This window comes from Thalassophryne amazonica, chromosome 8 (genome assembly GCF_902500255.1).
Source record: "Thalassophryne amazonica chromosome 8, fThaAma1.1, whole genome shotgun sequence".
Taxonomy (NCBI): domain Eukaryota; kingdom Metazoa; phylum Chordata; class Actinopteri; order Batrachoidiformes; family Batrachoididae; genus Thalassophryne; species Thalassophryne amazonica.
Window position 1 is genome coordinate 26,466,249 of NC_047110.1, and position 27,763 is coordinate 26,494,011.

A 27,763-nucleotide genomic window follows, 5' to 3' on the forward strand; every position below is an offset into this window, starting at 1 on the left:
GATTAAACTCATATTAGAACTCCAAAGTCCAATGAGGTTCCTTCCCATTTAATCCCAAATAGCAAATCAGGGCACATTTTGAAGCATCATAGTAACATTTTGATCCATCTTTGTCAGTCTTGAAGAAACTTGGTATACGTAATAGTTACGGGCATCACTGGCACAAGTTTTGAAATGGGGGTCAAACTAATCAAAAATTTCATCCAGATTCACAATTGTCGGTAGTGCATGGTAATTTTTGGGTGTTCGAACAGCTTCAATCATGTTTGAATGTCTTTAAACGTTTAACGTCTTTGAACATCTACCTATTAAGTAAAGCTTCGTCAGGGTAAAACTTTTAAGCCAAAGCAGCGTTTGTTGTGGTTCTGTCCTTTCTTTTGTTCTCAAGTAGGTTGCCAGATCTGCACTTTATAAGCCAGCCTGTTAGGAGGCGAACCAGATTAAGCCGTTTGATCCCATTTTTGCACTTTATTGGATCATGGGCGAATAGAACGCCATTGTGTGAAATAGGGATGAAACAACCTTTTTCTGAACTGGTTGCCTTGATGAATCGTAGTATCAGGACTCCTTTCATAATGGCTTTTTAGAGTATCTCCATGCATGTAACTCTGAGTGAACATACTCAGAGCTGATTGAATTAACTTGTATCAGCTGTTCTGGAAGTGAAATCTTGGAGTTTCACACCTCAGGGTTCATCAGCTCAAGAGTTCAGGGTTAGGCTCAGAAATCTGCTTCCTGAAATAGACTCCTGTAGACAACTTTTCTGTGGCAGAGTTTGTCATCCAATCAATTTTCCATGAATTAACAATGCTCCATCAGGATATACTCGTACCCTTATCCTTGGCGTGAATTCACTTTATGATGTGGGACACTAATTTGCATAACTTTTTGCAGCACACTGATCTGCAGCTTTTATTGGCACAAACTGAGAAGAGCTACTTTGAAACCAAGCTGAAGCTGGATCGAGTGTCCGGGGAAAAGCAGGCCATCCTGCAGGAGAACAGGATCCTGGAGGGAGAGAGGGATGACCTCAGGCACAAGCTAAGACAAACCACTGAAGAAAATGTTCAAGTTAAAGAGAGGTGAGTGTATGTCTTTGCTGTCTGCCCATGCAAACAAACAAAACTGAAGGAGGAAAAAATTATACAGTCTGACTGCCACAGGTAGGAGATACCTCCTGTGGCATTCTGTGGTGCACCTTGGTTGTCTCAGTGTACGACTGAGGGTGCTCTGACAGGATGTCATTGCAGCATGCAGGAGGTGGGAGGTGTTGTCCAGGAATGCTGAGCAGATTCCTCAGCATCATCTTCTCTCTGACACCTCCACCACAGACTCCAGCTCAACCCCCAGGGCAGAGCCAGCTCTCCTGATGAGCTTGTTCAGTCTGTTTGTGTCAGCTGCTGAAGGCAAAGGTTAGAAGCAGCTGACACAACAGGTTAGAAGATGATGCTGGGGACCACCGAATGATAAACATTTGCAACATATTTATCTAGACATTGAAAGATCTGAGCCTCCTGAGGAAGAGAGGGGGGCATACATCACGTGTGCAGATGAGATGAGTTTGTATCAGTCAGATGAGTTTCTATTAGTTTCATAATGTCTGGAGTTGACTTGACAACATCAGACTGTAGGGGAGGGCAGAAGATAAGACGGCAGCCGAGTGGTTTACCAAGGCTGTAGAAATTCTTCTGGAGGAAAACAGCAGGGCATTTTGACCTTTGCAGGCTGATAAGCCTGCCATGTTTAGGTTTGAGCAGAGAAACACATTTGCAGCTCCTCTGACTGACCAATCCAGTTTATGAGTATTCCCTGGTCTCCAACATCTACCTTTGCAAGGCATACATTTGCTCTGAGATGTTATCCAACTTACGTCTGAGTTCAAGGGTTAACACAGTCTGAGAATGTATCGCCTTGCCCAACTCATTAACCATGATGGACAGGTGAGGGGTTGCAGTTCTGGCAGCAGCCATTTTGCCACTTCTCCGGTAGGTCATTGCAGCACTTAAACAAATAAGTACCAGCCCTCCCACAATAAAACCAAATATAAATAAATCTTCGACGTCCTCCACAGAGTGTGGTACCAAGCACGCAACATGCCACTTCTCCCAGGTGTCGAGAACATAGCCCGCAGGGAGGGTTCCATTTGGGCACGCAGGTTCCCCACCTCTGATTTCCTTGTTGAAAAAATGGTGTCAATAGGATTCAGAAACCAGAAGATCAATTCCATGGTTAATCCAAATATACAACCCCAATGCCCCAATGCAGTGCCGCCTGAGGGATCGAAGGTCACGGGCATTCAATGTTGGTTTCCAGCCTTGCTGCTAACATGTAGAAAGTTCTCCAGATTCTCTGAATCTTCTGATTATATTATGAACTGTAGATGATGGAATCCCTAAATTCCTTGCAATTGAACATTGAGAAACATTGTTCTTAAACTGTTGCACTATTTTTTTTTATGCAGTTGTTCACAAAGTGGTGATCCTCACCCCATCTATGCTTGTGAACAGCTGAGACTTTTGGGGATGCTCCTTTTATACCCAATCATAACACTTACAATTAGAGTCCTCAGTTCCCAAATGCTTATTGAGTGTTGTTAGAAGGAAATGTGATGTAACACAGTGGTAAATATACTACTGTCCCAGCTTTTTTGAAAAGTGTTGCAGGCATCCATTTCAAAATGAGCAAATATTTGCACAAAAACAATAACGTTTATCAGTTTGAACATTAAATATCTTGTCTTTGTGGTGTATTAAATTTAATATAGGTTGAAGAGGATTTGCAAATCATTGTATTCTGTTTTTATCTACATTTTATACAGCGTCCCAACTTCATTGGAATTGCAGTTGTAGTTTGAAGAATTCACAGTCTGGTGGAGTTGGAACTTTTGAAAGTTGTAACAGAGATAGAAAAGCACAGAGGGAGAGGAGAGAGGAGTAGATGCAGCCACCCTCACCGGAGTCCCAAGCCAATTCTAATGACTGTAGTGACTTGGTGAAGGGGGCTAGAGCCAGATGGAATAAAATGGCTAGGCCTGAAATACGCTGCAAGTGCCACCTGTGCATCATGGTTTGTTGATTTTCATTTAGGTGTCCATAACTGAAATTAAAACTTGTACACCGGCAGCATGGATGAAGCATCCCAGGTCTTCCACATCCAGGTTCGATCTAGAGATGCCTGTTAGTTTGTTTAATGTGGGATTGTTGTTGTACGCCAACAAACACAAACACATGGTCATTGTCAGATCCTTAACCTGATCTGATGGCTGAGAAATTCCAGACGGTCAAGATCTGAGGACCTGCTTCAGCCTTCATCTACCTTCAAAGCCATTGGGTTACAAGCCATCACTTCCTCCACCTTCTTGTTTCACCAGAGCCAAATTAGCTGTTGCATGTTCGGAGTTCTTGTCAGGGCTTCATAGCGACCGTAGCGGCCACGGGGTGCACAATGTCCCCACTGTATTTCACCCCAACAGGCATTCCCCTACTTGATCTGTTACACAGGTGTCATGATAAGGATGAGGGGATGGATTTTGACACCCAATAAATGGCCACACCCTGTTGTGGAGTTTCTAATCTGTAGCTCATCACTAGGGTGTATTTAATGGCCCGGTCACATGGCATACTACGATTCCTGAATGAAAGTAAAAAAGTCACAAATCGTTGAGAAAAGGTGGATGGACGAAAAAGCTTTATCACCAAATAGCCTGTGAATCAAGAGCGCAAAAGAGATGAAAGAGGAAGAAAATGAAACCAAAGCTAACGTTGATCTCCACGCTTTAAATGAAACGCGCCTTGAGCCAATGCTGGAACAGTGTGTGTCTGTATCTCTGCATTCCAAGACTCGACGCTGGGAACAGTGCTCACGGTGCCTGAGTCCTGGAGAAACTGCAAACAGAAGCGCACAATCCGACTCTCTCTGGAGATCTATGCGCACGTTGGTGGATCCACCTGTTCTGGTTCATCATCCAGAAAAACAGACAGATCATCTCCTTCATCATCAGAATTCTCACTGTCTGGTTCAGACTGATGACGCGCTGCTCCAATTAAAAAAAATTATGGTTTGCTGTGGTGGCTGCTATTTTGCTGTATTATGTTACTAAGCCATATATATTGATTTATAACAAAAAAACTGTCAAAAGGGGGAATAAATATAAGTGTAAAGATGATTGAATATATCATAGCAGTAAATTGATCAGTCCATGTGAACAGTGTGCATTGACTCCCCATGTGTGGTTATTTCAAGCAGCTGTAACTGATCCACAATGTGAATTCTGCCTTCCAGAACAGCTGTTATATAATCATCTGAATCATCTACCTGTTGCCACATGTACAACTCCAATTCCAGTGAAGTTGGGACGTTGTGTAAAATGTTCAAACTGATAAACTTTATTGTTCTTGTGCAAATATTTGCTCATTTTGAAATGGATGCCTGCAACATGTTTCAAAAAAGCTGGGACAGTGGCAACAAAAGACTGGGACAGTTGAGGAATGCTCAAAGAACACCTGTATGGAACATTCCACAGGTGAACAGGTTAACTGGAAACAGGTGAGTGTCATGATTGGGTATAAAAGAAGCGTCCCCAAAAGGCCCCAAAAGTGGGATGTTTACCACTGTGTTACATCACGTTTCCTTCTAACAACACTCAATAAGCATTGGGAACTGAGGACACTAATTGTTGAAGCTTTGTAGGTGGAATTTTCTCCCATTCTTGCTAGATGTACAACTTCAGTTGTTCAACAGTCTGGGGTCTCCATTGTCGTATTTTGCGCTCCATAATGCGCCACACATTTTCAATGGGCGACAGGTCTGGACTGCAGGCAGGCCAGTCTAGTACCCATACTCTTTAACTACGAAGCCACGCTGTTGTAACATGCACAGAATGTGGCTTGGCATATTCTTGCTGAAATAATCAGGGACGTCCCTGAAAAAGACATTGCTTGGATGGCAGCATGTGTCGCTCCAAAACCTGGATGTACCTTTCAGCATTGATGATGCCATCACAGATGTGTAAGTTGCCCATGCAATGGGCATTAACACACCCCCATATCATCACAGATGCTGGCTTTTGAACTTTGCGCTGGTAACAATCTGGATGGTCTGTATCCTTTTTTGTCCAGAGGACACAATGTCCATGATTTCCCAAAACAATCTGAAATGTGGAATCATTAGACCACAGCACACTTTTCCACTTTGCGTCTGTCCATTTCAAATGAGCTCGGGCCCAGAGAAGGCGGCGGTGTTGTTGATGATGTATGTTGTTGATGCATGATGTTGTTGATGTATGGCTTTTTTAACTGATGTAGCAATGAACTGTGTTAACTGTCAATGGTTTTCTGAAGTGTTCCTGAGCCCATGCGGTAAGATCCTTTACACAATGATGTTGAGCTGAACAGCTGAGCCTTTTGGGAATGCTCCTTTTATCCCCAAAAATTGTCTGAGGTAATTGGAGTGTAAAAGTAATCTCGTTGTTGTTGCATTTGTAATGACAATAATTATTATTCCATTCCATGACACTCACCTGTTTCTAATTAACCTGTTCACGTGTGAATGTTCCAAACAGGTGTACTTTGAGCATTCATCAACATTCCCAGTCTTTTGTTGCCCATGTCCCAGCTTTTTTGAAATGTGTTGCAGGCATCCATTTCAAAATGAGCAAATATTTGCACATAAACAAAAAAGTTTATCAGTTTGAACATTAAATATCTTGTCTTTGTGTTGTATTCAATTGAATATAGGTTGAACAGGATTTGCGAAACGGTGGCAACACTTATTCATGGACAACCACCTGTAGTTCGCTTTCCTTTTACAGCACAAGATTTACTGGATCACTTTGAAAAGAAGATAGAAGACATTAGGTTAAACATGCCTTAACCCAGCTACAACCCCTGGCAAAAATTATGGAATCACCGGCCTCAGAGGATGTTCATTCACTTGTTTAATTTTGTAGAAAAAAAGCAGATCACAGACATGACACAAAACTAATCAAGAAGAAATCAAGAAAAAAAAGATTGTGGCAGACCAAGCAATTCTGAGGAAAAAATTATGGAATCACCCTGTAAATTTTCATCCCCCAAATTAACACCTGCATCAAATCAGATCTGCTCATTGACATTGACCCTATGCCATGACATTGACCCTATGTGTCTTTTGCAAAGAATGTTTTTGCAGTTTTTGCTCTATGGCAAGATGCATTATCATCTTGAAAAATGATTTCATCATCCCCAAACATCCTTTCAATTGTCCAAAATATCAACATAAACTTGTGCATTTATTGATGATGTAATGACAGCCATCTCCCCAGTGCCTTTACCTGACATGCAGCCCCATATCATCAATGACTGTGGAAATTTACATGTTCTCTTCAGGCAGTCATCTTTATAAATCTCATTGGAAAGGCACCAAACAAAAGTTCCAGCATCATCACCTTGCCCAATGCAGATTCGAGATTCATCACTGAATATGACTTTCATCCAGTCATCCACAGTCCACAATTGCTTTTCCTTAGCCCATTGTAACCTTGTTTTTTTCTGTTTAGTTGTTAATGATGCCTTTCGTTTAGCTTTTCTGTATGTAAATCCCATTTCCTTTAGGCGGTTTCTTACAGTTCGGTCACAGACGTTGACTCCAGTTTCCTCCCATTCGTTCCTCATTTGTTTTGTTGTACATTTTTCGATTTTGAGACATATTGCTTTAAGTTTTCTGTCTTGACGCTTTGTCTTCCTTGGTCTACCAGTATGTTTGCCTTTAACAACCATGTTGTTTGTATTTGGTCCAGAGTTTAGACACAGCTGACTGTGAACAACCAACATCTTTTGCAACATTGCGTGATGATTTACTCTCCTTTAAGAGTTTGATAATCCTCTCCTTTGTTTCAATTGACATCTCTCGTGTTGGAGCCATGATTCATGTCAGTCCACTTGGTGCAACAGCTCTCCAAGGTGTGTTCACTCCTTTTTAGATGCAGACTAACGAGCTGTTCACTCCTTTTTAGATGCAGACTAACGAGCAGATCTGATATGATGCAGGTGTTAGTTTTGGGGATGAAAATTTACAGGGTGATTCCATAATTTTTTCCTCAGAATTGAGTGATTCCATATTTTTTTTCCTCTGCTTGGTCTAAAAAAGTAACCGTTACTGACTGCCACAATCTTTTTTTCTTGATTTCTTATAGTGTTTCTTAAAGCCAGAAAGTTGCCATTTGAAATGACTTTAGTTTTGTGTCATGTCTGTGATCTGCTTTTTTTCTACAAAATTAAACAACTGATTGAACATCCTCAGAGGCCGGTGATTCCATAATTTTTGCCAGGGGTTGTACTACACCCTGCTATTGGGCACCATTACTGAGGTATTACCTCAATTTACATAATTTGAGAGTATCTCTCTAGGCATGCTGATGAAACTCAACAAATAGCACAACCTGTTTATTTGATCCTGTACCAACAAAACTGTTTAAGGACCTGTGGCCCACTCTTGGTCCGATTGTGCTGGAAATTATTAATCTTTCTTTAACTGCTCGATCTGTTCCTAAATGTTTCAAATCTGCAGTGATTAAACCATTACTTAAGAAACCTAATCTTGACCCTAGTGTATTGAAAAACTATCAGCAGATATCAAATCTATCATTTTGCTGTAAAATTCTGGAAAAAGTGGTGTCACGGCAGCTTGTGGACTATTTTACTGAGAATAATCTCTTTGAGCCACTGCAGTCTGCTTTTAGAAAATATCATTCCACAGAGATGGCTCTCACTAAAGTGGTGAATGATCTTCTGCTTGCAATGGATTCGGACACCACAACGGTTCTGCTGCTGTTAGATCTCAGTGCTGCATTTGATACAGTGGATCATCATATTCTACTTGATAGGCTGGAATTGATGTCATACTTGACCAGTCGTTCTCACTGTGTTTTGTACAGTAACACTACCTCTAACCTTAGTGACGTGAAATTTGGGGTTCCACAGGGGTCCGTCTTTTTATTAGGAAACGGAGCGTGCCACAGCTTGAACTTTAGCTAAATTCTGGGTTTTTTAGTGAAGCTAAGGGCTAGTGGCCGGCGATCAACTTAGTATTTCCTGGTTTTCTTGTTGTTTAATGCTGACAAATTATACTGTATTTCTTGTCTTTCTGATGCCTGATTCTGTTTTTTCTCTCTGTTTAAGGTGCGGCTCCATCCAGAGATGGGTGTAGTATTTGTGCTGGAGACCCTCCTGTCCTGTGCACGAACAGCATTTCCTGTATATTCGTTTTGTGAATTGTTCTGTAATTTATTTCTGTAGCATGGCCCAAGCAGAGGGTGACCCCTTTGAGTCTGGTCTGCTTGAGGTTTCTTCCTCAGAGGGAGTTTTTCCTAACCACTGCTGCTCTGGGGGTTAGTAACGTTAGACCTTACTTGTGTGAAGCGCCTTGAGGCAACTTTGTGATTTGGCACGATATAAATGAAAATAAATTGAAAATTGAAAACGTGAAATTGCAAATCATTATATTCTGTTTTTATTTACATTTCACACAATGTCCAAGCTTCATTGGAATTGGGGTTGTACAGAAGGGTTGGATTGTCATTGATAAAAAAAAAAAACATCAAGAACTACAGCAAAAAGCATTTGTTCAAATTTTTTGACAATTTAAAAATCCGAAGGTTAAACAATGCCAACGAAAGTCAACAAAAGTCAAGATTCTTGTTTTGTTTGGGGCTTCGCTGGCCTTCGTTAAGTGCAGTGTGGCCTTAAGCTTCACTGGTTACACTAGTTGTCCGCCAGATCATTGTGCTCCATGCCTTTGCTTCCAGCTATGTACCTGTTTGTTCCAAGTCCTGCTAGCCACATTGTGTTTTTTGACCACCTGCCTGTTTTTTCGACCACGCCTTATCGCCTGATGTTTCTGAATGGTTTACTGATATTGGACTGCCTTTCTGTGTACCGGACCCTACATTACCAAACAGTAAATGATCTTAAAATTCAGAGTTGTGAGTTTGAGCCCCGCATTTGTGTCCAGACGTCTCTGTCCACACAACCTGATAAGTATAATGTCTTATGGGTTGTGCTAAATGAAGCAAACCTTTGTTACTTTCCCAGATTTGACCGTGTGATCTAATGATGTCAACTGCGTTGGGTGCAAATGGTCAAGCCATATTTATATACCACATAACTCTATCTCAGCACCACCTCACGAGTGGTGATACAAATCTTTTGAATTGATGTTGAAGACACTGTGCAGATAAAACTTGCAATCTGCATGCAGCTGGAGTCAAATCCATTTGAAATGTCATCTGTCATCCTTCTCAGTGAGGCAAATTCCAGGCGCAGAGCGATGGCAGCAGAGGAAGAGAGTAAAAAGGCCAACCAGGCCCAACAGGAAGCTGACGCCGAGAGGCGTCTGGCTGAGAAGGAGAGGCAGGAACGAACTGCGGAGTGCCTCACCTGGAGGGAAAAACATCAGCAGCTAGCCAACGTGCTCAGATCTCAGGAGGACCTGAAGGCTCTCAGACGGAACAAAGCGGTGAGACGGACCCACTAACATCTTCATTATTGTGCCTTCATATGACCTGCTGCTTCCATTTGTATTTATTAATTGTTTCTTTGTAGTGTCAAGCCAATGTCAAGAGTTACTTCCTCTGCATGACAGAAAGTGATCAGCGGGTGAAAATTCTGAAAAATCAAGATGGCACCATGAGAAATTTTATGGTAAGAGGAGTTTACATTTACAACCCCTGGCAAAAATTATGGAATCACCGGCCTCAGAGGATGTTCATTCAGTTGTTTAATTTTGTAGAAAAAAAGCAGATCACAGACATGACACAAAACTAAAGTCATTTCAAATGGCAACTTTCTGGTTTTAAGAAACACTATAAGAAATCAAGAAAAAAAGATTGTGGCAGTCAGTAACGGTTACTTTTTTAGACCAAGCAGAGGAAAAAATATGGAATCACTCAATTCTGAGGAAAAAATGATGGAATCACCCTGTAAATTTTCATCCCCCAAATTAACACCTGTAACAAATCAGATCTACTCGTTGACACTGACCCTATGCCATGACATTGACCCTATGTGTCTTTTTGCAAGGAATGTTTTTGCAGTTTTTGCTCTATGGCAAGATGCATTATCATCTTGAAAAATGGTTTCATCATCCCCAAACATCCTTTCAATTGTCCAAAATATCAACATAAACTTGTGCATTTATTGATGATGTAATGACAGCCATCCCCCCAGTGCCTTTACCTGACATGCAGCCCCATATCATCAATGACTGTGGAAATTTACATGTTCTCTTCAGGCAGTCATCTTTATAAATCTCATTGGAACGGCACCAAACAAAAGTTCCAGCATCATCACCTTGCCCAATGCAGATTCGAGATTCATCACTGAATATGACTTTCATCCAGTCATCCACAGTCCACAATTGCTTTTCCTTAGCCCATTGTAACCTTGTTTTTTTCTGTTTAGGTGTTAATGATGCCTTTCGTTTAGCTTTTCTGTACGTAAATCCCATTTCCTTTAGGCGGTTTCTTACAGTTCGGTCACAGACGTTGACTCCAGTTTCCTCCCATTCGTTCCTCATTTGTTTTGTTGTACATTTTTCGATTTTTGAGACATATTGCTTTAAGTTTTCTGTCTTGACGCTTTGATGTCTTCCTTGGTCTACCAGTATGTTTGCCTTTAACAACCTTCCCATGTTGTTTGTATTTGGTCCAGAGTTTAGACACAGCTGACTGTGAACAACCAACATCTTTTGCAACATTGCGTGATGATTTACTCTCTTTAAGAGTTGATAATCCTCTCCTTTGTTTCAATTGACATCTCTCGTGTTGGAGCCATGATTCTTGTCAGTCCACTTGGTGCAACAGCTCTCCAAGGTGTGTTCACTCCTTTTTAGATGCAGACTAACGAGCAGATCTGATATGATGCAGGTGTTAGTTTTGGGGATGAAAATTTACAGGGTGATTCCATAATTTTTTCCTCAGAATTGAGTGATTCCATATTTTTTTCCTCTGCTTGGTCTAAAAAAGTAACCGTTACTGACTGCCACAATCTTTTTTTCTTGATTTCTTATAGTGTTTCTTAAAGCCAGAAAGTTGCCATTTGAAATGACTTTAGTTTTGTGTCATGTCTGTGATCTGCTTTTTTTCTACAAAATTAAACAACTGAATGAACATCCTCCGAGGCCAGTGATTCCATAATTTTTGCCAGGGGTTGTAGTTATGTGTTCATAAACATATGTATCATTGTTTGGAAGCACTTGACAGGATTAGACTGAGGGAGAAGGGGCTGACTGTCATTTATTACATTTCTAAGATATTTATTCAGATACAGTTGAAGAGTCTGCTGGCTTTTGTGGAGGTATGGGCTCTGCTGAGTGCCCTTCCATTTTCATATACACTCACTGGCCACTTTATTGGAAAGACCTGTAAAAGTGTTCCATGATGCATAACACAAAATGTCCTTGTAACTATCTGATCTTAACCAAGCTGCTTTTCAAAATGTGTGACGCACAAAATGTCCTTGTTTGGTAAAACTATCTGATCTTTTACAGCTATCTAATTGATGAAACCATCTGATGTTTTTATAGATCTTTAACTGATAAAACCAAAGTATTCACATCTATTTGGAAAAGAATTAGCATGATGGAACACTGATTATTGCATTGACATACACAGGCACTATACGATTTTTTTACATTACAACCTTGAACGCAACACGAGCAGACACCCGCCTACTTCACTTTTGCAGCCAATCACATAGCCATTGATTCATGACAGGCTAAGGACCGCCCATCCACATGGGGCCAGCCTTGACTCAGGAATAAAAAATTAGAGGACAAAGAAAATCTGGGTTCTTTGTTCCAGGTGTTTGCATGTGATCTGGTCAAGATCCCTCGCTGAGATGACTCTCTGTATCAGTGTAAGAACTTTTTCAATACAACATCCAAAGTTTGAAGTCCATTTCCTATTCTTTTGGAGATCACTCAACGCAATAAAAGAACCTAACACACCTGTTCAATTGCTTGTTAACACAAATAGCTAATCAGTCAATCACATGGCAGCAACTCAATGCATTTAGGTGTCGAGATGTGGTGAAGACAACTTGCTGTAGTTCAAACTAAGTATCAGAACAGGGAAGATTATTTTCACTTCTGAAATTTCTTTAGAAGAGATTTTATCATAATCAAGACTGCAGCACAGTGTCACAGAAGCAAACAGGATTTTGTGACAGCTATATTGATAAATAATGGCCTACTTTGTTAAGTGAAATGTTTTATGCATTAATTTATTTTTATTTATTTCTATTTTGTTGTGACATTTTTCAAGCTTCTTAAAATTGTGTCCATAAAATATTTTTTTGTCTCCCTTAAACAGTAACATGATACCATGAGTAAATAGTCATTACTCATCTCTGTGCTTGTTCTGTTAGACCTCAGTGCTGCTTTTGATACTGTTGACCATAAAATTTTATTACAGAGATTAGAGCATGCCATAGGTATTAAAGGCACTGCGCTGTGGTGGTTTGAATCATATTTATCTAATAGATTACAATTTGTTCATGTAAATGGGGAATCTTCTTCACAGACTAAGGTTAATTATGGAGTTCCACAAGGTTCTGTGCTAGGACCAATTTTATTCACTTTGTACATGCTTCCCTTAGGCAGTATTATTAGACAGCATTGCTTAAATTTTCATTGTTACGCAGATGATACTCAGCTTTATCTATCCATGAAGCCAGAGGACACACACCAATTAGCTAAACTGCAGGATTGTCTTACAGACATAAAGACATGGATGACCTCTAATTTCCTGCTCTTAAACTCAGATAAAACTGAAGTTATTGTACTTGGCCCCACAAATCTTAGAAACATGGTGTCTAACCAGATCCTTACTCTGGATGGCATTACCCTGACCTCTAGTAATACTGTGAGAAATCTTGGAGTCATTTTTGATCAGGATATGTCATTCAATGCGCATATTAAACAAATATGTAGGACTGCTTTTTTTGCATTTGCGCAATATCTCTAAAATTAGAAAGGTCTTGTCTCAGAGTGATGCTGAAAAACTAATTCATGCATTTATTTCCTCTAGGCTGGACTATTGTAATTCATTATTATCAGGTTGTCCTAAAAGTTCCCTGAAAAGCCTTCAGTTAATTCAAACTGCTGCAGCTAGAGTACTGACATGGACTAGAAGGAGAGAGCATATCTCACCCATATTGGCCTCTCTTCATTGGCTTCCTGTCAATTCTAGAATAGAATTTAAAATTCTTCTTCTTACTTATAAGGTTTTGAATAATCAGGTCCCATCTTATCTTAGGGACCTCATAGTACCATATCACCCCAATAGAGCGCTTCGCTCTCAGACTGCAGGCTTACTTGTAGTTCCTAGGGTTTGTAAGAGTAGAATGGGAGGCAGAGCCTTCAGCTTTCAGGCTCCTCTCCTCTGGAACCAGCTCCCAATTCGGATCAGGGAGACAGACACCCTCTCTACTTTTAAGATTAGGCTTAAAACTTTCCTTTTTGCTAAAGCTTATAGTTAGGGCTGGATCAGGTGACCCTGAACCATCCCTTAGTTATGCTGCTATAGACTTAGACTCCCATGATGCACTGAGTGTTTCTTTCTCTTTTTGCTCTGTATGCACCACTCTGCATTTAATCATTAGTGATTGATCTCTGCTCCCCTCCACAGCATGTCTTTTTCCTGGTTCTCTCCCTCAGCCCCAACCAGTCCCAGCAGAAGACTGCCCCTCCCTGAGCCTGGTTCTGCTGGAGGTTTCTTCCTGTTAAAAGGGAGTTTTTCCTTCCCACTGTCGCCAAGTGCTTGCTCACAGGGGGTCGTTTTGACAGTTGGGGTTTTTCTGTAATTATTGTATGGCTTTGCCTTGCAATATGAAGCGCCTTGGGGCAACTGTTTGTTGTGATTTGGCGCTATATAAATGAAATTGATTTGATTTGATTACAAATGGTGGGCTTTCAGAATACTAGGATGGTCGTTGCCACTTAGTGGTGAATGACACTATTTGTTTTGGGCTTTTTTACCTCCGCCAAAGAGGTTATGTTTTCGGTCACGTCCGTTCATTTGTTGGTTGGTTTGTTAGCAGGATTACTCAAGAAATCCTCACAGGATTTCAATGAAATTTTTACCAGAGGTATATCTTGGCCTAACTTATGGCAGAAGTCATTAAATTTTGGTAATGATCCGGAACACAATCTGGATCCAGTAATTTTTTAAAGGATTCTTTATCATTGCAGGATAGGGCCAATTTCAACATTTTTGCATCTAACTTCATGAAGACGGGTCACAAAGGCTGAACAAAAATTAAGTTACGACACAACAATAATTTAGCATTTGTTTCTCCTCAATGAATAAACTTATTAGAAAATAAAAAAAATGTGTGTAGTTCATGCAGTTTCTCTTTATAAATACATTTGCTGAAGATCTAAGGGTTTAACCCTCTGGGGCCGACGACGGCTGAGACCAAGCTTTACTAAATTATAAATAACTTTTTAATGATATGAGATAGAAACGTACTTTTTTTTACTGAAAAGTTAACTCCGTGGACTTTTGAGCCACCGTCCACCATATTTGTACTCCTCATAGAAGCTCTGTGATGACGTGAGCAATGTGAGTGCCCAATCGGAATTGGCTCACCATCACATGGTTTTCCAAAATCCAATGGTAGGGCAGATTCACCTCACGTGACACATCAAAGATTGTTTTTAGGAGTGATGTGTTACTAGTTGGCTCGTTTGAATAGCCCCCTCCTGCTCCAATGCGCCCTGCGCCATTACGCACAGCGAAAGTGAAAGTGAGCAGACGGAGCAGACGGCGAGCCTCTCATACAATCTCACTTGCTCAAACAGTGTGTGAGTATCAGGATTGCTCAACTAGTTTTCATGTGAATGCTACTGGATAAGCCTGTGGCAAGCTCTCTCGCTTCGGCATAAAGCACTGTTTACCTTATCAATGTGGGAGGGGCCGCTCCTCAAACTGAATGAGCCTTGAAGTGTGAATGTTGCTTTCAGAGCAGGAGAGAATAAACACACAGCCAACTTCATAGTAGAAGTTTGTGATGTGACCTTTGTGTAATAGCAGACAGAAATTGCTTTGAGATGAAGACAAACACAACACATAGACCATTTTGTACATATTGTTCAAAATGTGCATTTTTGTTTATTGTTTGAACCTTTTTGTTGTACAGTCTTTCACACAAGAGCCCAAATGACCTTTATAAAGTGTCAAAACAGTTGTTTATTATAGTTTGCTGTGTGTTTTGAATAAATGTGTGTTGAAAATTATTTTCTGCTTTACTTTTTCCTTTCTTATTTCTGATTGTAAACCTGGATTACAATATAAAACACAACTATAGCATATATATTTTGAAAGTACAGGTTGTCCTGAAAAAAAGAGACATAAATCTTGATTGTGGGATGCAGGGGAGAGCTGTTAACAGCAATAATAAAACATTTATGCCAGGCAAGTGAACTGTCCAAAAAATGCCCTAGGACCCCAGAGGCTTAACCACTGAATCTGAAACATGACAGTAGATGCGTGAAACGACGTGGAATAAGTCTCTTTGCAAAGGGTATTCCATGTGATGTCAGTGACCCTATGGCCTTGGTGGACATTTGCGCTCTCCGAGTGCTTCTAGTTTTTTTTTTCTATTTTTAGTCTTACTGATACATCCTCACACAAGCATTTCAATCTTCATTTCACAAAAGTTGACTTTCTCTGCTCTCTTGTTCCATGATTCCAGTGAGGAACACAAGCAGGTGTTTTGTTACCATATATTGCCAGTTGAGGTCATTTCTGAATGCAAGTAACCATGAATGTACACAAGCATGCCTTAGAATGTGCTCTTGAATGTTTCACACACAGAAGTAAAGATTGCTTGTAATGCCAAAAGAACAGCACCTCGAGCTGCCTGGAGAAGTTCAGATTGAGACCACATATACTCAACAAAAAAATAAATGCAACACTTTTGGTTTTGCTCCCATTTTGTATGAGATGAACTCAAAGATCTAAAACTTTTTCCACATACACAATATCACCATTTCCCTCAAATATTGTTCACAAACCAGTCTAAATCTGTGATAGTGAGCACTTCTCCTTTGCTGAGATAATCCATCCCACCTCACAGGTGTGCCATATCAGGATGCTGATTAGACACCATGATTAGTGCACAGGTGTGCCTTAGACTGTCCACAATAAAAGGCCACTCTGAAAGGTGCAGTTTTGTTTTATTGGGGGGGGATACCAGTCAGTATCTGGTGTGACCACCATTTGCCTCATGCAGTGCAACATATCTCCTTCGCATAATCCGTGAAGAGAACACCTCTCCAATGTGCCAAATGCCAGCGAATGTGAGCATTTGCCCACTCAAGTCGGTTACGACGACGAACTGGAGTCAGGTCGAGACCCCGATGAGGACGACGAGCATGCAGATGAGCTTCCCTGAGATGGTTTCTGACAGTTTGTGCAAAAATTCTTTGGTTATGCAAACCGATTGTTTCAGCAGCTGTCCGAGTAGCTGGTCTCAGACGATCTTGGAGGTGAACATGCTGGATGTGGAGGTCCTGGGCTGGTGTGGTTACACGTGGTCTGCGGTTGTGAGGCTGGTTGGATGTACTGCCAAATTCTCTGAAACGACTTTGGAGACGGCTTGTGGTAGAGACATGAACATTCAATACACGAGCAACAGCTCTGGTTGACATTCCTGCTGTCAGCATGCCAATTGCACGCTCCCTCAAATCTTGCGACATCTGTGGCATTGTGCTGTGTGATAAAACTGCACCTTTCAGAGTGGCCTTTTATTGTGGGCAGTCTAAGGCACACCTGTGCACTAATCATGGTGTCTAATCAGCATCTTGGTATGGCACACCTGTGAGGTGGGATGGATTATCTCAGCAAAGGAGAAGTGCTCACTATCACAGATTTAGACTGGTTTGTGAACAATATTTGAGAGAAATGGTGATATTGTGTATGTGGAAAAAGTTTTAGATCTTTGAGTTCATCTCATACAAAATGGGAGCAAAACCAAAAGTGTTGCGTTTATATTTTTGTTGAGTGTATATATAGCTGCACGTGTTCCTACCCTCAGCTGTTTCAATCTCATTGAAAATTGGTGATGATCAGTTGGATCAGTGACCGTAACCCTGGCAGTGGAAATGTCCAACATCCTGACAGGAAGCTCAGTGTTATACAACTGCTCTCAGTTCTGGGCCCAACTGGGTAGTAGAGTAGAGTCATTTATCAGGGTCATGCCATCTTGCCATGACTGTGGTGGGACACATTGTTGATTTGGTGGAATGCAGTGCTTCAATTTCTCTATAAGCAGACAGGGGTCAGTAGACCACAGATTTCACCTTCATTCAAGTTCCTCTCACAAATGCCTCATCTGTCCTCAGTGCCATCACAGCCCACTTTCTCAGCTTCTTCTTAGCTTCTTCTTCGGCCTGGAATTACCACAAATGTTGCATTACAGTGCATGTAGAAAGTACTGTCAGCACTTCCCTTTTTCACATTTTATGTTAGAGCTTCTTTCCAAAGTGGATGAAATTCATTTTCCCCCTCAAAATTCTACTCACAACACCCCATAATGACAACATGAAAAGTTTTTTTTTACATTTTTGAAAATTTATTAAAAATAAAAAAAACTAAGAAATCACGTATACATAAATGTCCACACTTCTTGCTCAATACTTTGTTGATGTCCCTTTGACAGCAATTACAGCCTCGAGTCGTCTTGAATATGATACCACAAGCTTGGTGCATCTATCTTTGGGCAGTTTTGCCCAATCCTCTTTTCAGCACCTCTCAAGCTCCATCAGGTTGGATAGGGAGCATTGGTGCACAGCCATTTTTAGATCTTTCAGAGATGTTCAATCGGATTCAGGCCTGGGCTCTGGCTGGGCCACTCAAGGACATTCAAAATATAGTCCTGAAGCCACTCCTTTGATGTCTTGGCTGTGTGCTTAGGGTCATTGTCCTGCCGAAAATGAACTGTTGCCTCAGTCTGAGGTCAAGTTTTCATCCAGGATGTCTCTGTACATTGTTGCATTCATCTTTCCCTCAAACCTGACTAGTCTCCCAGTTCCTGCCACTGAGAAACATCCCCATAGCATGATGTTTCCACCACCATGCTTCACTGTAGGGATGGTGCCTGGTTTACTCCAAACATGACGCCTGGCATTCACGGCAAAGAGTTCAACCATTGTCTCATCAGACCAGAGAATTTTGTTTCTCATGGTCTGAGAGTCCTTCAGGTGCCTTTTGGCAAACTCCAGCTGGGCTGCCATGTGCCTTTTATTAAGGAATGGCTTCCATCTGGCCACTCTACCATACAGACCTGATTGGTGGATTGCTGCAAAGATGGCTGTCCTTCTGGAAGGTTCTCCTCTCTCCACAGAAGAATACTGGAGCTCTGACAGACTGACCATTGGGTTCTTGGTCACCTCCCTGACTAAGGCCCTTCTCCCCAAATTGCTCAATTTAGACGGGTGGCCAGCTCTAGGAAGAGTCCTGGTGGATCTGAACTTATTCCATTTATGGATGATGGAGGCCACCGTGCTCATTGGGACCTTCAATGCAGCAGAACCTTTTCTGTACCCTTGTCCAGATTTGTGCCTTGAGACAATCCTGTCTCAGAGGTTTACAGACAATTCCTTTGACTTTATACTTGGTTTGTGTTCTGACATCTGCTTAAATTTACTCCACTGTGGAATAAGACTGTAACATAACAAATTGTGGGAAAAGTGAAGTGCTGTAAATACTTTCCAGATGCACTATATATGCAGACAGGTGTGTGCCTTTCCAAATCATGTCAAATCAATTGAATACACCAGGTGGACTCCGATTAAGGTGTAGAAACATCTCAAGGATGATCAGTGCAAACAGGATGCATCTGGGCTCAATTCTGAGTTTCATGGCAAAGGCTGTGAATACTGTACTTACGTGCATGTGATTTCATAGTTTTTTATTTTTAATAAATTTGCTAATATCTCAAACATTGTCATTATGGGGTATTGTGTGTAGAACTTTGAGGGGAAAAATAAATTTCATCCATTTTGGAATAAGGCTGTAACATAACAAAATATGGAAAAAGTGAAGCACTGTGAATACTTTGCGGATGCACTGTACAACAGCTCTAGATGATATTTTGAGTACCTTCAGATATGAACACCCCCCCATGGACATTAGCAACTCCAGTGCATTACCTGACAACCTTTATGATCTTATTTCAAATTACAGTACACCTCTGTCACAAAGAGCAAACAGCAGTCTGCAGGACATCAACTGAATCCTTAGGAAACCTATAACACTGGGGTCAAAATTCACAACCTGGACACTTCTACAGATCCCACTTTTCTGCAAGAACCTCCAGCATCTTCTTATAACAATCTCGATCCATGACCAGTAGTACATCATCAACATTTTAATCAAGAAAGTAGAAAGTAATTTTCAATGATACATGAAAAAAGTGCTTGATAAAAGATTTAGGAATACCTCTGGATTCAGCAGTGAGAGTGTGATGACATGGCAGAGGATAGGGAAGTGTTGGATGAGCTGCTTAATCTGCTGCCACTGTCCCTGATAAATAACTGAAATTGAATGAATCAAGGATTGAATGAATGAATATAGTTCTAATCAGAATAACATTTCAAGTATGATTGCAAGATGAGCCATTGGAAAAATATAAATTTCATTTCTGTTTGCATTACAGGGAAAACACAACTGCAAATGCATTGTTTGTCCTTTTTGAGTGAGCTTTCTTAAAATTAAATATTGCTGAAGACAGAAGGTTTTAAAGTGATGTCCTTTTAAGCTTGTACTTTTCATTGGATTTTGTCCAGGAAGGAGATCCTGTATACATCTCAACTCCAGAGCCCACTCCAGAAGAGGACGACAGCAGAACTTCATCCAGGTAACAAGAAACTGTTTCTAATCATGGGGTCTTGGCTGCCACCAAGGTCACTGTTGCTTGTGCTGATAATGGCAACAACAAAAAACAATTTCACAAAACACATTACCAGCTATGTTGAGCTGAGGATGTTGTGATTCTTTGTGGGAGTGATGAGGACGGACAGGATTAGGAATGAACATATCAGAGGGAAAGCTCAGGTGGGACAGTTTGGAGACAAAGTCAGAGAGGTGAGATTGAGATGGTTTGGACATGTGCAAAGGAGGGACCAATCACATCCAATATGTGAGCTGATGTGTGTGTATCAATTCATTTGTGTCAGTTTATTAATTCCTTGTTTACGTTCATGGGCATGGTTCATGAACAAAAAGGAACGGAAGGATGCTCTTTGTAGGAGGAATTAACAGACAAAACAAAATAACATTTGTTTCCTCAATTCCAACACAGACCATCAGGTCATCAAGCATCAATTGCAAAAATGCGTGATGAAGCAAGCGGACAGAATTCTTTCTGACTCCTCCCATGTTCTGCACACGCAATACGAGTTGCTACCATCGGGCCGGCGTTTCAGAGTCCCCCATTGCAGACTGAATAGATATAGGAACTCTTTTGTTCCTATATCAATCATAGCCCTTAACAAATATCATAATAAACACCGCTAACAATCAGGCACATTAGGAGGTTTCAGTATTTGTATGTTTTTTTTAATTTATTTTTATTCTTTATTTATGTATTTATTTATTTATTGTTATGAACTGTTTATGTCTTGTTCTGTATCTTTGTATGGGTCATGATTTTTGAGAAGTCCAAGACAAATTTCCCCATGGGGACATTAAACGTATCTATCTATCTATCTATCTATCTATCTATCTATCTATCTATCTATCTATCTATCTATCTATCTATCTATCTATCTATCTATCTATCTATCTATCTATCTATCTATCTATCTATCTATCTATCTATCTATCTATCTATCTATCTATCTATCTATCTATCTATCTATCTATCTATCTATCTATCTATCTATCTATCTATCTATCTATCTATCTATCTATCTATCTACTATCTATCTATCTATCTATCTATCTATCTATCTATCTATCTATCTATCTATCTATCTATCTATCTATCTATCTATCTATCTATCTATCTATCTATCTATCTATCTATCTATCTATCTATCTATCTATCTATCTATCTATCTATCTATCTATCTATCTATCTATCTATCTATCTATCTATCTATCTATCTATCTATCTATCTATCTATCTATCTATCTATCTATCTATCTATCTATCTATCTATCTATCTATCTATCTATCTATCTATCTATCTATCTATCTATCTATCTATCTATCTATCTATCTATCTATCTATCTATCTATCTATCTATCTATCTATCTATCTATCTATCTATCTATCTATCTATCTATCTATCTATCTATCTATCTATCTATCTATCTATCTATCTATCTATCTATCTATCTATCTATCTATCTATCTATCTATCTATCTATCTATCTATCTATCTATCTATCTATCTATCTATCTATCTATCTATCTATCTATCTATCTATCTATCTATCTATCTATCTATCTATCTATCTATCTATCTATCTATCTATCTATCTATCTATCTATCTATCTATCTATCTATCTATCTATCTATCTATCTATCTATCTATCTATCTATCTATCTATCTATCTATCTATCTATCTATCTATCTATCTATCTATCTATCTATCTATCTATCTATCTATCTATCTATCTATCTATCTATCTATCTATCTATCTATCTATCTATCTATCTATCTATCTATCTATCTATCTATCTATCTATCTATCTATCTATCTATCTATCTATCTATCTATCTATCTATCTATCTATCTATCTATCTATCTATCTATCTATCTATCTATCTATCTATCTATCTATCTATCTATCTATCTATCTATCTATCTATCTATCTATCTATCTATCTATCTATCTATCTATCTATCTATCTATCTATCTATCTATCTATCTATCTATCTATCTATCTATCTATCTATCTATCTATCTATCTATCTATCTATCTATCTATCTATCTATCTATCTATCTATCTATCTATCTATCTATCTATCTATCTATCTATCTATCTATCTATCTATCTATCTATCTATCTATCTATCTATCTATCTATCTATCTATCTATCTATCTATCTATCTATCTATCTATCTATCTATCTATCTATCTATCTATCTATCTATCTATCTATCTATCTATCTATCTATCTATCTATCTATCTATCTATCTATCTATCTATCTATCTATCTATCTATCTATCTATCTATCTATCTATCTATCTATCTATCTATCTATCTATCTATCTATCTATCTATCTATCTATCTATCTATCTATCTATCTATCTATCTATCTATCTATCTATCTATCTATCTATCTATCTATCTATCTATCTATCTATCTATCTATCTATCTATCTATCTATCTATCTATCTATCTATCTATCTATCTATCTATCTATCTATCTATCTATCTATCTATCTATCTATCTATCTATCTATCTATCTATCTATCTATCTATCTATCTATCTATCTATCTATCTATCTATCTATCTATCTATCTATCACACATCATTACCAGGAACATGATGTCTTATATTTAAACAGTACAGCCATTGTTCTTATAATGTTCCATGCTCTCTCATTATTTGGTCGTTACACATTTTCTTCAATTTATGTACATTTGTACAACATTGAATTGCTTCCGCTGCTGTGTGAGCACAATGTGGTATCACACCTCTCACGTGCTCGCACTGTGTTCGTGCGCATGTACACGAGAGTGCACAAAACCATCATATGGCATCCGTACATGGCTGTCTGACTGTCTGTCAACAGCAGTTGGAATTGTTCGGAGTTTGCCAGTTCGGCCTTTTGTTGACTTTTCGCCCGGTTTCGGCCTCATTCACCCAACTTCATGTTGTGTGTGAAGGGGCCTTTAAATTTGACCTTTATTTAAGGAGTTAGATGAAAACAGTGCATTTCTATTATTAGTTTGTTGTTTAAATGGATATCTATCAATTTTGTGTGCATACACACAAAATTGATAGTTTTTATTGTCTGTTTGAATTTGAAATGATTTGATCTGGTTTTGAGTTTCTAAAAATTTAGTAGTTCTACTTTGGTGGCTTCTTGGGAGCTTGGACCTTAATTTCCACACTGTAACCTTGGTGACAAATGAACCAAATAAACATATGTGAAAACATTACCTCCTTGGTGGTGGTCAAAATGTGAATCACGTTGTTTGAATGGTCAGGATGTACTTCTTAATGTGCAAACTGTTTAGACCAGTTTTCTGGAATAGGGTACCTGCTCACTTGTGAATGATCCTGTTTCCTCAGGACCATGTTCAGGGTGTGTGCGCCACACACGGGAAAGGACCAGGGTCCGAGTCACTTCAGCGAGCTTCCTGCCATTGGAGGTGAACGTCCTGACTCTGCACATTCACGCAGAAGCAGAAAGGTGGTGGAATACTTCTGGATTCCAACAGACCAAGAATGATGACACCAATGTTCACTCAGGACCAAAGATGAGAAAAATAAATAAAACGGAATTCAAACCTAAGTCATTAGCTGGAGCTATGGCTCTAGCCTTCTTTTCAGGCTTTTTCAGGAAAAAAAAAGATAACTGTGCTGACAGCTTTTTTGAGAATGTCATGGTTTTAATTGGTTACATTCATGACTGGTGTACTGAATGAATGTGTTCGCTCCATTACATCAGTCCAACAAATAGCTTAAAGCCATTGTGAAGACAATGGCACTGAACCCATTCAAAGAACAAAATGAAAACCAGAAACAACTGGTTTATTATATTTTTTTTAATGTTCAGGACTATTTACAGTTGAATGCAAAGGCTTGGGCACCCCTGATAATTTCCATGATTTTCCTTTATACAACCATAATTCCGATGACGTTGAGACATTGCGTGAAATGTAAATAAAAACAGAATACAATGATTTGCAAATGCTCTTCAACCTATATTCAAGTGAATACACCAAAAAGACAAGATATTTAATGTTCAAAATGATAAACTTTATTGTTTTTGTGCAAATATTTGCTCATTTTGAAATGGATGCCTGCAGCACGTTTCAAAAAAGCTGGGACAGTGGTATGTTTACCACTGTGTTATACAGTGAGGCAAAAAAGTATTTAGTCAGCCCCTGATTGTGCAAGTTCTCCTACTTAGAAAGATGAGAGAGGTATGTAATTTTCATCATAGGTACACTTCAACTATGAGAGACAAAATGAGAAAAAAAAAATCCAGAAAATCAGATTGTAGGATTTTTAAAGAATTTGTTTGTAGATTATGGTGGAAAATACGAGGTCTATTAGAAAAGTATCCGACCTTATTATTTTTTTCAAAAACCATATGGACTTGAATCACGTGTGATTACATCAGACATGAGGAGTGGCCCACTCTCTCGTCGATTTTTCATTATTTATGAATGGCTCAGAGACTGCTGCTTTGTTTGATCAAAATTTTTTCAAAACTGTAAGGCACAACTGAGTGGACACCATTCAATAAATTCAGCTGGTTTTCGGTAAAAATTTTAACGGCTGATGAGAGATTTTGGTCTGGTAGTGTCGCCATAAGGACGGCCCACGGCGCCTGACGGCGATCTGCGCTTCGAGGCAGCAGCGTCTCACCGTTTCAAGTTGAAAACTTCCACATTTCAGGCTCTGTTGATCCAGGAAGTCGTCAGAGAACAGAGAACTTTCAGAAGAAGTCGGCATGAGGAGTTTATTCGGACATTCCATTGTTAATGGACATTTTGTAATGAAAGAACGTGCGGGCAGAGTCGCATGTTGGGCCGGACCCGACCGCGGGGGGTCGCGACAGGAAAAACACCTCCGTTGGAAACCTTAACGGGCAAGTTGGAATATGCCCAAGCTGTTAAATAATTTCTCAGTTACTCACTTGTTGAAAGCCATCAAAAGCCGCCTGAATTTTACAAATGGTTTTCAACACGGACGTGTTTTTCCTGTCACGGCGCACACAGATTTGCCAAGTCGTCACAGAAACGACTCGGCGAATTTGCGCGCACATCTTTCATTAAAAAATGTCCTTAAACAGTGGAATGTCCGCATAAAGTCCTCATGCCGGCCTCTTCTGAATCTTCTCTGTTCTCTCACGACGTCCTGGGTGAATTAAGCCTTAAATTAGGATGTTTTCAGGTCGAAACAGGCCGACAATGGCGCCTGGAAGCGCTGCACGACGTCCTGCTCTGTGGGAAGTCCTTACAGCGACAGAAACACCCCATAATTTCTCATCAGCCGTTAAACTTTTCACCGAAAACCAGCTTAATTTCTCAAATAGTGTCCACTCGGATAGTCCTCACAGGTCCAGAAAAATGTTGATAAAGCAACGCGTGCCATCTCGAGCACAGGGAAATGACGTCACCGACACGCGTGAAAAAACTCACGCATGCGCAAGAGGGTTCAAGCATGATTGGTGTAATCGCACGTCATTCAAATCCATATAGTTAAAAAAATAAATAAAAGGGTCGGTTTATTATCTAATAGACCTCGTACAGTGAGGAAAATAAGTATTTGAACACCCTGCAGTTTTGCAAGTCCTCCCACTTAGAAATCATGGAGGGGTCTGAAGTTTTCATCTTAGGTGCATGTCCACTGTGAGAGACATAATCTAAAACAAACAAACAAACAAACAAACAAAAAATCCGGAAATCACAATGTATGATTTTTTAATAATTTATTTGTATGTTACTGCTGCAAATAAGTACTTCAACACCTGTGAAAATCAATGTTAATATTTGGTACAGTAGCCTTTGTTTGTAATTACAGAGGTCAAACATTTCCTGTAGTTTTTCACCAGGTTTGCACACACTGCAGCAGGGATTTTGGTCCACTCCCACATAAAGATCTTCTCCAAATCTTTCAGGTTTGGAGTTTTAGCTCCCTCCAAAGATTTTCTAGAGTTGATGTCTGGAGACTGGCCAGGCTACTCCAGGACCTTGAAATGCTTCTTACGGAGTGCCTCCTTAGTTGCCCTGGCTGTGTGTTTGGGGTCATTGTCACGCTGAAAGACCCAGCCATGACCCATCTTCAATGCTCTTACTGAGGGAAGGAGGTTGTTTGCCAAAATCTCTCAATACATGACCCCATCCATCCTCCCTTCAATACGGTGCAGTCGTCCTGTCCCCTTTGCAGAAGAGCACCCCCAGAGTATGATGTTTCCACCCCATGCTTCACGGTTGGGATGGTTTTCTTGGGGTTTTTCTCATCCTTTAAACATGGTAAGTGAAGTTGATTCCAAAAAGCTCTATTCTGGTCTCATCTGACCACATGACCTTCTCCCATGCCTCCTCTGGATCATCCAGGTGGTCACTGGTGAACTTAAAACGGGCCTGGACATGTGCTGGCTTGAGCAGGGGGACCTTGCTGCCCTGCAGGATTTTAAACTATGACAGCATCATGTGTTACTCATGTAATCTTTGTGACTGTGGTCCCAGCTCTCTTCAAGTCATTGACCAGGTCCTCCTGTGTAGTTCTGAGCTTTCTCAGAATCATCCCTACCCCACAAAGTAAGATCTTGCATGGAATCCCAGATCGAGGGAGATTGACAGTCATCTTGTGTTTCTTCCACTTTCTAATAAATAATCATAACAGTTGTTTTCTTCTACCAAGCTGCTTTCCTGTTGTCCTGTAGTCCATCCCAGCCTTTTGTAGGTCTACAGTTTTGTCCCTGGTGTCCTTAGACAGCTTGGCTATGGTGGACAGGTTGAAGTGTGATTGATTGAGTGTGTGAACAGGTGTCTTTTATACAGGTAACAAGTTCAAACAGGTGCAATTAATACAGGTAAAGAGTGGATCAAATACTTATTTGCAGCAGTAACGTACAGATAAATTATTTAAAAACATACATTGAGATTTCCAGATTTTTTTTTTTTTTTTTTTTTAGATTATGTCTGTCACAGTGGACATGCACCTAAGATGAAAATTTCAGACCCCTCCATGATTTGGAGGGGTCTGTAAGTACTTGGTCAAAACAAAAGTTCAACTCAGTACTTTGTAACATAATCTTTGTTGGTAATGACAGAGGTCAAACGTTCTCATGATCATTTTGACCCCACGGGATGACATCTTGTGTGGAGCCCCAGATCGAGGGAGATTATCAATGGTCTTGTATGTCTTCCATTTTCTTACAATTGCTCCCACAGTTGATTTACTCACACCAACCTGCTTGCCAATTGTAGATTAATTCTTCCTAGGAAAGGAAAGGTGATGTAACAGAGTGGTAAACATACCACTGTCCCAGCTTGTTTGAAACGTGTTGCAGGCATCCATTTCAAAATGAGCAAATATTTGCACAAAAACAATACAGTTTATCAGTTTGAACATTAAATATCTTGTCTTTGTGGTGTATTCAATTGAATATAGGTTGAAGAGGATTTGCAAATCATTGTATTCTGTTTTATTTACATTTTACACAATGTCCCAACTTCAATGGAATTGGGGTTGTAGATCACTGGTTGTCTGGATCAGAAATTTCAGTTAAATATATCATATAGCAGACAAACACAGTGATATTTGAGAAGTGAAATGAAGTTCATAGGATTTAAGTGTGAAATGATTCTTTAAACAAAATTAGGCAGGTGCATAAATTTGGGCACCCCAACAGAAAAAATCCATCAATATTTAGTAGATCCTCCTTTGCTGTGTTCTTTGTCAGCCATGCATATCGCCCCTTGTTATGTCCAAATAACTAAATTTTAGTTTCATCAGTCCACAGTACCTTATTCCAAACTGAAGCTGGCTTGTCCAAATGTACTTTATCAT

General features: G+C 39.7%; 1 protein-coding gene across 1 annotated transcript; it reads left to right on the forward strand.

Moving 5' to 3' along the window:
• The first annotated feature begins 822 nt into the window (after positions 1 to 822).
• On the forward strand, positions 823 to 23,715 carry LOC117515050. The gene is made up of 5 exons (XM_034175584.1): positions 823 to 1,082; positions 9,279 to 9,492; positions 9,579 to 9,677; positions 19,828 to 19,898; positions 23,306 to 23,715. The coding sequence occupies exons 1-5, from the start codon at positions 859 to 861 to the stop codon at positions 23,463 to 23,465; spliced, it is 768 nt and encodes a 255-aa protein (XP_034031475.1). The 5' UTR covers positions 823 to 858; the 3' UTR covers positions 23,466 to 23,715.
• The last annotated feature ends 4,048 nt before the right edge of the window (positions 23,716 to 27,763 follow it).